The 15,042-nt window shown below is 43.0% G+C and overlaps 1 protein-coding gene across 1 annotated transcript in view; it reads right to left on the bottom strand.

Moving 5' to 3' along the window:
- Positions 1 to 264: 264 nt before the first annotated feature.
- Positions 265 to 15,042, bottom strand: part of grid2ipb (glutamate receptor, ionotropic, delta 2 (Grid2) interacting protein, b) — a 40,776-nt gene continuing 25,998 nt past the window's right edge. The window contains exons 6-23 of the mRNA XM_036551708.1: positions 13,545 to 13,630; positions 12,090 to 12,159; positions 10,961 to 11,248; positions 10,676 to 10,827; positions 10,451 to 10,585; positions 8,823 to 8,923; positions 8,591 to 8,738; positions 7,906 to 8,216; positions 6,864 to 7,643; positions 6,617 to 6,704; positions 5,531 to 5,620; positions 4,827 to 5,023; positions 4,527 to 4,682; positions 3,653 to 3,739; positions 3,215 to 3,344; positions 2,293 to 2,411; positions 1,762 to 1,926; positions 265 to 1,143 (exon numbers count right to left, since the gene is read on the bottom strand). Of these exons, the coding sequence (XP_036407601.1) occupies positions 1,072 to 1,143; positions 1,762 to 1,926; positions 2,293 to 2,411; positions 3,215 to 3,344; positions 3,653 to 3,739; positions 4,527 to 4,682; positions 4,827 to 5,023; positions 5,531 to 5,620; positions 6,617 to 6,704; positions 6,864 to 7,643; positions 7,906 to 8,216; positions 8,591 to 8,738; positions 8,823 to 8,923; positions 10,451 to 10,585; positions 10,676 to 10,827; positions 10,961 to 11,248; positions 12,090 to 12,159; positions 13,545 to 13,630 (3,175 nt within the window). The 3' untranslated portion in view covers positions 265 to 1,071. The remainder of the gene's footprint in view (positions 1,144 to 1,761; positions 1,927 to 2,292; positions 2,412 to 3,214; positions 3,345 to 3,652; positions 3,740 to 4,526; positions 4,683 to 4,826; positions 5,024 to 5,530; positions 5,621 to 6,616; positions 6,705 to 6,863; positions 7,644 to 7,905; positions 8,217 to 8,590; positions 8,739 to 8,822; positions 8,924 to 10,450; positions 10,586 to 10,675; positions 10,828 to 10,960; positions 11,249 to 12,089; positions 12,160 to 13,544; positions 13,631 to 15,042) is intronic.

The raw sequence follows: 15,042 nt of genomic DNA, 5'->3' as shown, positions 1-15,042 counted from the left end.
ACAAAAAGCATACCACATGTATACTGTGTGTGGGTTTTTACAAAAAAAATGCAGTGTTTTTTTTTCCTAAAGTGTACCTTTACTGTAACGTCATACATAGTAAGAGTAGACCAAATACTTTTTCACTGCTTATGTGAGCTGTAGCTGCATTTTAATCACACAAATTATACAACCAAGATAATGTCTTTATCCCTTCTCAGACCAGCATTAACGTCCAAAGCGGGGAAAAGGGGAAAAACCACTTTTCTACAAAATCAGGTGCCTGATGTGATCATCTTTGCAATTAGCTGAGAGGGATAATACATTGACTGCAAATCTGGAGTTTAAATTATTTATTTCCTCCCCCCTCCCAAAACAAATGATAAGTCTTGTTTATCTTGTGAAGTGCTTTTATGATGATTTAAACAGTTTAACCTATTGCATAATGCTTGTTTTTAACTACTGACCGAATTAACTTCAATTGGTTAGGTCAAAATAAAATGGGAAGAAGCACTCTATGTAGTGTATACCAGATACTTTTTTGTGTGTCTGTGTGTATGCACCTTAGGTATTACAGCTCCTCTATATTTCCAATTACATTGCGTTATTATTGACTAACGTATTAACTGGGGTATACATTTTGCTGATTTTCATCTCTAGAAACTAAAGAAGAGTGAGGTCCACATTGGAATAATTTATGGTTATTCTTTTTTATTAAAACAAGACGTAATGACCAATCGGTACACAGTATACTGTGCACCTTTTCTTTCTTTTTTTCTTTTATATCAGAGACTGGTTGCATTGTCAGACACTTAAAGGGTTGTCTGTTTGTCAATATTAAAAGTATAACAGTTGATTATTTACATTTCCATCTACCTGACTTACCTTGCACCTTAAATATAAAAATTATACATCTGAACATCATTTTATATTTGCAGTAGGTGTATTCCTATTATTACTATATTATTCTTTTACTTTTCTCTGTTGATGTTAATTTCTGTGCTTCAGCGTGAGCCGTTTCCTAGCTGGCACAGCCCCTGTGTGTCCTCTTGGCACGGTGGAGGATGTAAAGAAAGGGAGAGTTGCCTGTCCTCACCAGGCGAGAGGAGAGGCCATTCTTGGGCTCCGGGAGTTCTCTATTGCCTGGGTCTCATTCAACGCCCTCTGTAAAACAACGAGTTACTGTAAAACTGCTACATCAGTGCTACATCGGGGTGGCAGTGTAGCGTAGTGGTTAAGGAGCAAGACTTGTGACCAAAAGGTTGCCTGTTTGATGGCACTGCTGTTGTACCCTGGGGCAAGGTACTTAACCCACATTTGCCTCAGTAAATGTCCAGCTGTATAAATGGATAACATTGTAACTGATGTAAGTTGCTCTGGGTAAGAGCATCTGCTTAATGCCAATAATGTAATATACATCAAATATCTAAACAGATTCATGGGACATTATTTTGTTTATGTCCTGCATACTGCATAGTATCCATAGTGAGTGGTACACTAGACATAATGCATTACATGTAGTTTCTAGAATCAGCACATTGGTTAATGAACTGTTAATACAATATGTCCCTGGCATAAAAATGTTCATCTCTCTTTCATGTGATTACACAAATAACCACAGAACTGTACCATGTTCATCAAACATTTAGCTAAATTTTCAAACTGGAACAATCTCAGTTTCTAAGATGCAGACTTGCAGATGCAAGTCATCTGAACATGATTTCATATTATAATTGGTCCATCTTTGGGTCAAGACCAGTATCAGGATGGATGTTGGCTCACCTCAAACTTGGAGATGAATTCAGCAAAGATGCCAAAGAAGGCTTCTGTGGTGGTGGCCTTGCTGTCTTCTCCGAAGAAGGACGCGACCTTGGTGAACTCATCCATGGCCCGCTGCTGTAGGGACTCCAGCGACTGCACTGCAGGGTGAGTGTTCTCTAGGAAGCTCTAGTGCACCATGGTTAAGGGGTCAATCGTGGTCAAGATCCAGAGCACAACAATGGCTGCCAACAACAGCACATATCCCTGGGTTTAGTTTAACATGAAAGGAACAGGTTCTGTTTAATGTGTGTGACCCCAAGAGGTAAAGCTTTTTTACTGCAGGAGGACCTCTTCCTTGAGATATTGGCAGGAAAACGATCCCATTTTGGCCATACTTGGGATATTTACCAAAGAAAACAAAAACATCTCTTATATTAATATTATATGAAATATTACTATAACTTTATGCACTGTTGATCATCTGTACTGTCACATAGAGGAAAATTAGGAACGTCATGTTTTGCATAACTTATACATATTTGTAAAGGATACACTCATTACAACTGCAAAGCGATCTTCAGCAATGGCAGGCATGTTCTGGCAGGCAGTTCTGATATCCTGAATGGTTGAGTGAAGGTCATTAAGGTCAGATGTGATGGTTCTTTGATTCACTGCACAGAGAAGGAAAGAGTGGTGTAACTGTATTAGAAAATATATGGGCAACATTGAAATATACTTATGACATTTAAAATTATATCAATGACCATTAAGGCCTTGCTGCTTTCTTAAAAATGTAAACTAGTATAATTAGTGGATTACTGGAATTCATCTAGTTGGCCTGGGTGCTTACAATGGAAGCTCATGCTGGAAAAACACTGTAAACATCACATGCTTTCTTTGACACACAGTACCATATACAAGCTTAAGAGTTTCTATCCCAAAACTCACTACAGTATGAGCTTGGTAAAAATGCTGCAGATTGCTATGCTCCCTCTTCACAGAATAAGATACAAGATCAGATGTAATTTGGGTACTGCATCAAACCAAAATTGAAAGGAAGCATATTTTATGAATACCCTAGTGATGTGGTGTCCTTGGTGATTGTGCACCTTACTTCTCTGTCATGTACTGCACGTCTGCTGAATGAATCTTGCTTGTTTGTTGTTGCTTCTCAAACCCATGACTGTGACTAATCTGTTTTATTTTTTTAATACTAACTTGACCAGGTCTTCCTTACAGAGCAAACTAACTGTTATGTGTGACTTACCTCTTGAAATGATTTATAAAGAAAACAGTTTGGAGATAAAATGCTACAACTGTGTGGAGAAACTGGGTAAATTAGGTACTACACAATCAATTAACATAGTGTAACTTACCAGTAATATTTATCATTACACTAGGACATTCTGGGATTTAACCAACAGGAGAACAGGAGAAAACTGCAGTTGGCAGCAGATGTCAGGTATGTATTTACCTTTGGCAGCAAGCAGTACGGTTTTAAGGTCCCTGGCAAAATCCAGAAGGTCCGGAAAATGTTGGCCTAATGATTTGGCAAGAATGTGTAGGAATGTTGACTTCCCGTCCACTGTTTTTGTAGTGCTAAGCTACAAGACGGTGAAACCGTAATGAAAAAGAAATTAATATGGGGTCCTCATCCAGCAGTCAAATGACATATGGTATGCACAACCTGCTCTATCCATTTTATATGAGTATCCAATTTATAACAGTATGGGGCACATGCAGTACTTCCCAGCACAGGCTAATTTTCACTAGGATTTAGTCCTCTCTTATAAAACAATAATAGTGTTTCACGATGATTGGTTTTCACATGACATACTGTAGAAAATGTTAGAATAGACTGGATACTTGTTTTCACATTAAAAATGAGTACATTTGCACTAAAATTCATTACCTCTGTGAGAAAGTTAATTTTAAATCCCATGGGTTTACTGGTCTTGGGCTGACCATTGTTCAGGTAATTCCCCATCGCCAACACAAACTGTGGACAGAAACAGGCAGTGGAAGGGTAGAGATAATAGAGATGTTGCCCAGGACAACTACCATTTGCAATTCAGAATCTAAAATCTACATAGTGTGAAAAATTTGTCGATGATTCACATCAATTAAGTTAAACATAGCTGTTTTTTATTGTCTGATGATGACCTACAGTGTACATTTCACAAAAATCCTGTTGTTACCTGTCTGAAAATGCATGAAGAAAAGGGTGATTGGAATGGTATTAAACACACACCTGTTCTTGTAAAGAGGTGCTACAGTGAGTTTTTGGCCTATTTTGGATATGCCAATATACATTACTGTTGTAAAATTATGCAGTCATACTCCACCATGGACAGAGGTCAGGCTTCATTACAGTAAAACTTATCAGTGTGAACTGCCAAAACCATTTTTATGCCTTTAAAATGTTAATTTGGCAATGCACATTGTTTGGAACATGTTGTTACTGGTCATAACACAATATACTTTGTATTCACATGTTGGTGAATTTTTAGCATCCGTTTTCTGCTGATCAGAATGATGCTGTGCGTACTTATATACTCCATATAATGTATTTGCTACAACACTCCACTAATTATGCTAATGAAATAAGCACTGATAAAATACATATCTATGATTTGTTAAGTATGTATCAAATATAAAGTAGTGACTGTGGCATCATAGTTTTTTAAGCATTGTAATTATAAAGTGAGCAAGCAGAAACTGTGGTGCATTTTCATTTTCTCTAAATCTGGGGCCTATAAGTTATTGTTAGACAGAGAATCCTGTACCTCTAGGATCTTTGCCAATTTTTTACTGTTCTTTAGCTCTAGGGAAGCCTTGTAGATGCACTCATAGCCGACTCTCATTTCCTCCGTCTTCTCCTGCAGTGTAATCTTGAAGTATAGGCTCCGGAGACGTGTCTTATACTCAGGCACTGACAGCATCTGTAGACACACACCCACACCAAACGCACGTACATTTATAAATAACTAATAAAGCCAGACCAGAACCCAAGCCGGCTGTCAAAGAAAGTTTTGAGTGACGGGGGTGAGCTGTGCTCTGTTTGTGATCTCCCAGTGACGCAGTACCTGGAGGGCGAACTGGTCTGGCTCACTGAGCTTGGAAGGATGCTGGCTGTACCGCTCGAACTGCTTGACCTCCTCGTCGTCGGGAGCATACAGCAGCAGCTGCTTGATGTGGGAGGGCTCCAGCCGTTCAGTGGTCATTGTCATCAGCACCTCCCTCAGCTCTACAGGGGACAGCTTCAGGTGCGCAATGAGGATGGCTGTGTGGAAGCAGCAGGGTGGGGTAAGCGCACAGACAGGCTTGCAGGGGCACTTACATTGTGCACACAGCCCACTTGCACAGCACATCAAGAACACCTCAAGGACTTTCGAAAAAGGACTTCATAATGTGGGACCGAAATAAGCTGTTAGGATTCTTTGCCGTTTTAAGCACTCTTCAACAGAGACTCAGGCAGATGGGCAAGGAGGGAGGATCATTGGAAAGTATGTTGCAGTCCTCTGGAGTATATTCATTCAGTTAACTGAAATTAAAATCTGGGACAAATTCTTAAGAGTAAAAAAAGGCATCTGCAACTGAGTGTGCTAACATCCAAAAAATGAAAAACTATGACTTGGATTACCAGTGTTGCTGATACTACAGCCAAGCCAACACTACAAATACAACATCCCATAGTGATGAGCAGGGTCACCTGTAAGCAACCAGGCCTCACAGTCGCCTGTCACATTGTGACGAGCTCTTTCCTGGATGGAGTCGCAGTCATACTTACAGGCATTGTAGGCCTTCTTGTGTGAGAGAATCTCGATCACATCTTTCTTTTTAAAATTCTCGGGCAGAAAGGTGGGCTCTGGAAAAGAGACTGACATATTTAATCAAAGTGTAAGGACACGCTCTCCTGGCACCAGCTGTGGAAAACACTATGAATGGTAATGAAAAAGTGAAAGTGAGGTGCCAATTAGTGGAGAATGGATGGTATGACACAGAGGCCTTGAATTGAGGAATTCAAAGGTCTCCAGGGAGACAGTGCCCACGCTGAGCTGAAAAAGGGCAAACACAAAACAAAGCAGGTCAGACAACCGATGACAAAGATAGCTCAATGATGCGACAAGGAAACTGGATTCAATGGGATGGCAGTTTAATAATCTATGAAATGGATTATTGAGAGGTTAATATTTATGTCCAGAAGAGGTATCAGCCACTCAATATAAATATCTTGGCTATAGGACTCAGCCTGTGCTCACAACAAGTGCCCTTACCAGCTGAGTCACTCAGGAACAGATCTGTCAACACTAATATTCTTTTCCTGAACCTATGAACCTTTCTGAACTGAACCTAACTATAAATTGAATTCATTTGTCACTTCATGAGATTTTGAAATGCGCATCATGAGTTAAGCCAAATATCACAGATGCTGATATTTAAGAAAACAAATAAATGTGAAATGCTGCAAAATAAACACAAATGCTGGTCAAAACAACAGAGTCTGATGTTGCCATTAGGCTGCTACATCTAAATTTCTCAGTTTTATACAAAACAGGGGATTATTAAATATGTCAACAAAAAGAGTCCAATGTGTATTAAACCTGTTGAACAGCAGGGGCTCTCTTACTCTCTCATTACCTCTGCCACCAGTAGGTGGAGCAGTCTATGTGATCAAACCAGTCTGTCTCTGTGAACGGGATAATTGAAACAAGTTATGAGTGGATCTGCATGAAATGACTGACTTTAGAACAAAGAAGAATTCATTTGATTTTCAGATAACAACAGTTTAATGCAGTGAAATGCACCCTACCAAGTAATGGCCAGATACCATGGAGATGAGAACAGATATGCCTATACATAATGCCAGACTTACTGGTACTCCTCTGTGTCCCAAAATGCAGCTCTAAGTCCAAGTACTTCACCATGTCGCTCAGCTTGTCATAATCAGAATCCTCTCCCAGCTGTGACACAAACAACAGTTTTTGATCACCAGTTCTCAGCTTCATATATTCTAACATCTTAAGCCACCTGCTTATTACTTTGGAAAATAAACATTGAATTCATGAGAACTGCATTACAGTTTAATAACAGCTCAGTCTTTGCGAGATGAGGGCACTTACCTGCCCCCAAATAGTACCCTCCGAGTTCTCCACCTGCTCCCAGCGCAGACGTTTCACGCTCATGTGGTTGGAGTCAGAGTGGTGGGAGGGGCGCGGTAAGGGAGGCGGGATGCAGGGGGGCGGGGGTGGAGGAGGAGGGGGCGGTGGGGGTACTTGGTGGACCACGCTAGGAAGGTGTGACGGGGCAGCCGGCAAGTGGGGCCCCTCGTGGGATGGGTGGGATGGGTGGGCCTTCAGAGAGTGGTGAGAGGAGTGTTTCTGTGATCCGTGAGTGGGTGGCGCTGTCTGGATTTGGTATACCTGATGAGCTTGTTGGAGCTGGCGGAAGTGCTGGTTGGGGTGTGTGGCCTGAGGAGAGGGGTGAGGCTGGATGGGGCTCATTTGGTGGAGAGCATATTCTGGGCGAGTAGCCTGGGGAGACGGGTGAGTCGGGAGGGACTGGTGGCTCTGGAGCTCCTCTCTGGTGGGCAGCACCTTGTGTGAGGAGTGGCGGAGTGGTAGGGTGGCGCGGGGGGGAGGTGGTGGCGGGGCCAGGGGGTGCCTCTGGTAGGGAAGGTGCATTCTAGGGGACTGCTCAGGGGTGAGGCTGAGGGGCAGAGGCGGGTCATTGAATTGGATGGGTGGGGGCGGCGGGGGACTCTGTGGGGGTGGGGGGATGTGGTCTGAACTGGAGGAGTAGGACATGGAGCTGGCATCTTCACTGCTGCTGTGGTACTCGCTGCTGGCACTGCTCAGCTCATGGGGCAGGAAGGCTGTCTCCTGCTCATCCTGGAAGCTCATCTGCAGTGCAGGGCACAGTCAGTCAGGACACACACATTTGACTGCCAAGTCTCATTATCGTCAGCTCATCTTCATTCTATTTGACTAGCCTTTCACTTTGTCTTTCTGCCAGGTAGAGGCAAGAGAACCACCATTAACCAAGCACAAATCTACAGGTTTGAGCCACTTTACATGTAAAGACCTCTTTATTGCCCCAGCCAGATGTTTCTGCCCCACCCATGTAACAACCCCTCAATGTTTCCTTATTACATGAGACACTTACCTCTTCATAATCATTTTCTTGGGACAGGAAGTCATCGACGATGGTGACACGGTGGCCCAGCTGCTCACTCAGAGCATCCAGGAACTTGTCAGTGTCTCGGCTACGAGGGGGCCGCGAGAAGGTGAAGAGCTTCTTGCGGCGGGACAGGGGGCTTGGCGGGTACTCCAAAAGTTGGGGGGACGGTGGGGGGCTGTCCAGGCTGACGTAAGGGTTAGACTCAGCACTTCCTGGGGAGGGAATAGCCTGAGGGTAGTATGGAATTTGGGGGCTGGGCAAGGGATCTTTCCAAGACAGAGAGAGGCCGAAGTTACCTGTTGAGCAGAAAAAAATCATTAAACACACACAACTGCCACACAGATGAGCACAAACTCGGTCAGGTCCAACTCTTAAACTACTATTTATCCCATCTAAGCAGCTGTTTTTCACAATGTGACACATGACATAAAGCATGGCACTTGTCATCTTCGCAGTAGTATACCTATTACCAATTTGACATTATAAGCAGACAAAAAGCAATGCTAATGTTAGCGTTATGGGTTTTTTAATGGAGACAGGCTCATGTTATGCAATCATATTAACTGTCTGATCCTTACTTTTTATTGTTACTTCATCCTGGCAATAAAGTAAATTAGAAAACAATCCCTGCTGTCAAACAGGAATATTGAGTGAGGAAAGCTCAGTGTACCTGCATTGGTGTGCATGGAGGGAGAGGGGGAGTGAGCATGGGCCTCTGAATCAGCCAGGCTGTCTGGAGCAGGCGAGGAGCAACTCTGCAGGGACTTCACACTCTTTCCTGTGTACACACCCTCCAGCTCTCCATACACCGCTGACAGCTATGGGTTGGGGCATGATTAGATCATTGAAAGAGACCTGATTAAATCTGCCATAGTGCTTTGCGTACTGCTGGATGTACCCACATTTTTTACGTTTGGGGTCTCTGGGAGGGACGTCCCATCTCCGGATTGCCTCTCTCCTGGAGTCAGCATCACCCCCAACTCCACAGAGTCAACATGAGACCCTGAGACACAGAAAAGGGTTCTGTCCAGGACACTGTCCAGTCCCTCTCACAAGCAAGCTAAACATTACAGTACAAAGACGCAACAGAAGCCAGCTGAAGCCTGTTGGTTATGAAAGGAATTCACGCCATGCAACACCATGCATTCAGTCTTATCCCTGCTTTCCTTTTTCGTGCACTGCTGAATTGCACGTGTTTTGCATGTGTTTCCGTGTTATTGCAACAAGACACGTTTTCCATCTCCATTAGGCATGACATTAGTTTGCATCAAAAATCCTCCATGTTCTTTTGTTTTGTTATCTTGCATTAATGTGAAATGCAAGAAAAAAAATTATAATTGACTTATTGAATTTGTGTGGAAAACAAATTAATAATAATAATAATAATAGTAAATTAATTTACTTTGAGAAGGATGCTGGAGGACCATTAAAACATCCATTTTCATTATGTGAAAATTATTTTTTAGTATACAGAATCCAACAAAACCATTAGACACTTCAGGGTATATTGCATAAAAACTGACCATAATACAAAAACCCCTTCATGTGGGACAGGGGCTTGTGGGGTAGAAAATTACTGTTTTCCTTATGACTAAATGCTATTTCTCTGAAGTATTACAAACTAACAGGCTGCAGTGGCGAATATACCGTGATCAGGCAGAACATATAACAATGTCAGTGGCAGGGCTGGAGCACATTGGATAGTGAAATCTGCATCAGATGCTGCAGGAAATCACCTGCAATCTGCTGTGCAAAAGGGTAAGAAACCGAAAGGGCATTGCTACCTGTATGCAACATAGACAACGCAAACAATTCCTTCTGCGAGTATAAGGCAGCCCGACTAGGAGCCACACCACCTGCCCTGGATTTCCAGTGACCACACTAATCAGCAGCAGCCATACTAATCGATGTCTGAAGCTAAGCATGGTAGGCCATGGTTAGTGCTTTGATGGGAGACCTCCTGAGGAAGCCGGTTTGCTGCTGGAAGTGGTAGTGTTAGAACAGGTACAGACAGTCCTGAACAGCTCATAACTATAAACTAAACTACCAGTGGAATCTCACATACCTTCTGTAAACTTGTATAGGATGAGGGGGAAATTAAGTGAACTCAGTGCCCTGATCTATCTGGAGAAACATTTGATGTGCATATCACTTTTTACCACCAGTGTATATGTACATTACATTACATTCATTTGGCAGATACTCTTGTATGTTTTTCTATGTATACTGTAAACATTTCAAAACATACAATTGAGTGAAACATAACTCTCCAAACATAAGCACATACAAATAGTCTATGATAGAATCCTTAGTCTATTGTGTGGAAAAATAAGGACCAAGGCAGTATCTTAATAATAGGCTGTTTTCTGTTCCATTTTAGGCTGGGTTTTACTTTATTTTTCATTTGTTATTTACTGGCTGAAAATCAGTCAAAGGCAGGAACAGAATAATTGCTAATCACAGTGAGGAGAGGGAGGACTATTGTGTGAGTGTTCACTGCGCAGGTGCAGACAGTCGTGGCAGTGAGTACCCATGCCCAGGTGAGTGCCTATGATGCAGTCATCAGAGCTCCTCTCACGCATGCTGCCCCTGTAGGTAGTCCCTGTCACTCGCATAGAGCTGCTGCGCCGGTGGGTCTCCGGGCCAGGCTCAGGCTCCGCCCCTGCTGCCAGGAGACACTGCGTGGTTAAAATCTTCACACAGTCAAAGACAGATACAAAGCAAAAGCATTAAACACATGGCTCCATGTGCACACCTGCGGTCTTGTACCCAAGGAAGCGAGAGAGTTTCTGCTGGCAGTGCTCTTGCTCCTCGTAGGTCAGCAGCTGGTAGATGAACTGCCAGATCACCTGCTTGGCTGGAGTGTCCAGCACGGGGAACACGTCTACAATCAGGGTGTCCACGTTCCTGCTCATGGGATAACAGAGAGGTGTTTACCTGAACTCGTTGACGTCTCGCCTTGGATCAACATGGTCTTCTTTTGATGAAGGGGTATAATCTGTCAACATCACGCCACCCTGCTCTTGTTTTCCTACCGTACCTGTGCTGGAAGAAGGTCTCGAGGGCCTTGCAGATGGTGTAGCGCTCCTGGATGGTGAGGAGGTGCTCCAGCTGCTGGCTGAAGGTGCGGCCGTGGACCCGGATGCTAGCGGGCAGGATCTCGGCCACCCACTGCAGCGAGCTGAGCACCGGGGAGCGTGAGCGTGGGGGCGTGTCCCTCAGCTCAGGCTCAGTCAAAGAGAAGGTGACAGGTCCCTCCTCCACCACTAGGGTGGGCATGGCACCACTGCCCTGCAGCATGGACACCACCTTTTCATGGGAGCAGCTCCTGGTAAGCACAGGCACACAGACACGCCTTTATAATCGGCCTTATCAGCGTCCCCAGAACAGGCTACAAGTACATGATACATTTCGGTCTGGTCTAAATGGTATTGATTGAGTTAAAAAACACAAGAGTGGGAATGTTCTGGATGATTCAATCATTACTCATGTTCTTGTTTTTTCTGAGCATGTACCTCCAACTACAATATTATTTAATCTCCTAGTCTAATGTTTTCATCTTGCGAGGTCACTCTTACTTAGGTTTCATAGGCACTCAATACACATTTTTTAAATAAATAATTAGTTCATTGGAAATGTTTAGGTTTTTGATGTTAGTGCAGAGAGATTTATGAAACCTCACACTGACTTGTCCACCTCTACCTTTAATTAAACCTTAAACAACCCTCCACATTGGTTGGTGAGTGGTGAACATTATGAAAAATGGCTCCTGTGCATCACGCAGGTGGGTGCTATATATCGATGACGGTTGAGGTGAGTCACTTCCCCTGCAGGGTAAAGTACTTTGCTATACTTGAAAAGAATGCACTATGCAATTTATTATTGATGGGACATGCCTGGAATTACAATAAACACAAAAATGAGGACTCAAACTAAATATGAGCTGAATTGAAAAAGAAGCCTGGATTAAATATCTTTTTTCAAACCCTCCACGTTATCCTATTTATTAAAGTCAATTTTAAAGGCTTTACAGATGTACTTTGAGATTAGCCTTTCTCCATGACAAACTACACTAAGAACATCCAGTACTGCAAATGATCCTTTATAGGTACAAGAATCCAGCCTACATCAAGGGACTGCACACCAATGGAACCATTTCACGTGCACACCTCATGTCCAGCCCATTGAGAAATAGAATGCGGTCCCCTGGTTTAAGGCCAGACTTCTCAGCTGGGCTACCTGGATAAGGGCAGAGACAATAGAGACAGAAAGTAAGTGAACAGACTGACTCAAGTCTGCTGAGTGACAGCCTAACTACTGCCTTTTCGTGTGGGCTTCTTTAAAAGCAGTAGAACAAAACAAAATTGCACTTGTTTATCACAGCAGACACAAAAGAGAGAAGCCTTGACGTGCCAGTCTCTGTGTCTCACTCACTTCCATACACTCTTTGACATTTGAAGGCTGGATGAAATGACTATGAAGCGTCGAATGCCTACAACACTTCCATCTGCCCACCCAAGGCCTGCTGAGTCAGCCCAGCTTGGCCGTAGGACAGTTCTGATGTGGGCGAATGCCGTCATACCAACACTCACACCACCTCCTTCTCCAGCGATACATGGTATCACACCCCACCTCCCTCCGGTACTTAATGCAGCCTCACGCCTCTTTCTCCAGCCATTTACACAGCCTTACATGCTATGTCTCTCGAACACTACAGAGTCACACACCATGGTCCCCTCCAATCCTCTAAACAGTATCACACATCACTCTTCAACCATATATGACATGCCACTTCTGATCAACACTGTACACAGCTGTACACACTATCTCCCTCCAGCACTATACAGTATAACACACCATATTGCTCTCCAACCATATACAAACTATATCAGCTCACATCACTCTCTTAGAATGCACATGGCATCACACACTCTCTCCCTCCAATCCTCTGTAAACTATCACACACCACCCTGCTCCAATGATCTACACAGCAGCATATACCACTGCCATCTACTTCCCTAGACCCCTGTTTCTCTTTATAACATGAAACCTTCAGTATCTCAGTTGCAAGGGAAAAGATATGCTTTTGAAAACACAAATAGCAAGACATTACAGGAAACAAAGAATATTGATCAAAAATAAATACTTTAAGAAAATCAATGGGCCTGCCTTGCATATACATTAACATGTAATTCTTTCACATTTACAGTCTGACTTAAAATCTTAAAATGCCCATCTTAAAAACATCCTTTTGTACCTAAGCCATTGTTACATTGCTCAAAAAAATACTCACTGCCAAAACAGTGGAACACACTTATTTAATTGTGCATAAAAGGTGTGCAAATGGTGCTTGATATCTGCTTCTGAGATCAACACTTGCTTCCAATTAGGCTATAAAGACAAACCAACATCTTGGTAAATATATAAAGCTTTCGATGTTGTGGAGCAAAACATGTAGGCATCCTTATGTAATTAGATGGCTGGTTTATCGTCCAGAAGCAGGATCTGTTACCTTGACATTTGGAATACAGAAAACAATAGGACAGTCCTTGAGACAATGTGAGCTAAACTTAGAGTAATAAACAATACAACATTCCAGTGCAAATGCACTAATTGCTTTGTACCTGCAATGACTGAGTCAATCCAGACAGGAGCATGGCCACGCAGAGTAAATCCAAAACTCTTGTTCCCTCTGTACACACGAAGTGTCCTGCAATACAAAACAAGGGGAACTGAGAGAAAAAGTACAGGCACTTCAATAGTAAAAGGTGACGTATTATGATGAGACTGTATTGTGTGGTTGAACAGAATGAAGGAAACCTTCAGCAATTGTCATAAAGTGACCAACCTCAAGGACAAATATAGCTACACAAATGATGAGTCAAAATCAGCAGCAATAAGCAGCCACTATTGGTTGGTGTGGCGTTCCATAAACCCCCGAACTGGTGGAGTTATTATGTGCTTTCAGTGGCTAATTGGTTTGAAACACTCAAAGTGGTTTGCTGTTGTTCAGTCAGATAGCATTTCAAATTGGAGATTTATATGCGCATACCCCACATAAGAGCTTCCCAGGTTTCCACAGCTATATTACCACTACATGAATTGTGATTTGGTGGGTACTTCAGCAGACCATGTTGGAGATTAGCATTTGTGGCGACATTTCCCCGAAATGAGAGTGTGTCGCGTTTATTATCAAGATACGTTGAAGAATAGTGGTGATTATTTAGTGCTCATTATATTGGTAGACTGATTAGTTTGGTAGAATTAGTATGCACAGTGTATAATGTGACTGTGTAGTTTTTAGGCCGCTCACGGAGTTGTGACCTGTGGCCTACTTTCCAAGAGATGCTGCTATGTTGAACTAATCATGCACACAAGGCACACTGAAAGTGTGTACGTGGCACAAGGCCGTCCCAACGGTGAGGCCTATGATTTCGAGCACTCATATAGCTGTAGAAATCACTCATGTAGCTGTAGTTTAGTATTAGGTTAGTCATGACATGTTTAACCATTTGGGATGATCAGCACAACCAAGGTACCTCAGTTCCTAGAAGCTTCTTTTATAATAAAGGTTTTGTTCTTAGGTGATATAGGGGTTCTCTACCCGGCTGAACTTTCTCCCACTCTGCCTCCCTTGTCAGTGTCTGTGACAAAGAGGAGTTGGGTCAGAGTGTACTCCTTATCAATCTAGAGATACCTTCAGAAGCAATGTTTTTCCAATTAGGCGCCAGACTCTAGGCGATGCAAGGACAGTTATAATTAACCACTCTGGACAGCTCAGGGATGGTATAAGATGTTCTTTGTTCTTTGTTTAGTACAGAAGCAACGCAACAACAACGTGGCACGGACCAGAGTCGTGTACATATATCTAGGTGTGGGTGCGAGAATTACCTAGCCGCACTAGAGACAGACTGAGCGTGAGGACGAGTGTGCAAGGCTTAAGACTCTAAGTGAGACTTAGTGCGTGTAGTACCTGAAGCCGACCTTCATGTATGAAGTCTTGCTGTATTGAAGACCATCAATAAAACCTGTTTCTACCTCATCTTCGACCACGCTCCAGACTGAAGTTCTTTGTGTAACAGTTTATTAGTTAGCTTGCGAGAACATCAATTCACCAAGAGC

Source organism: Megalops cyprinoides, chromosome 1, assembly GCF_013368585.1.
Source record: "Megalops cyprinoides isolate fMegCyp1 chromosome 1, fMegCyp1.pri, whole genome shotgun sequence".
NCBI lineage: Eukaryota > Metazoa > Chordata > Actinopteri > Elopiformes > Megalopidae > Megalops > Megalops cyprinoides.
The sequence above is the reverse complement of the archived record's forward strand: the minus strand, read 5'-3'. Positions and strand labels throughout refer to the sequence as shown.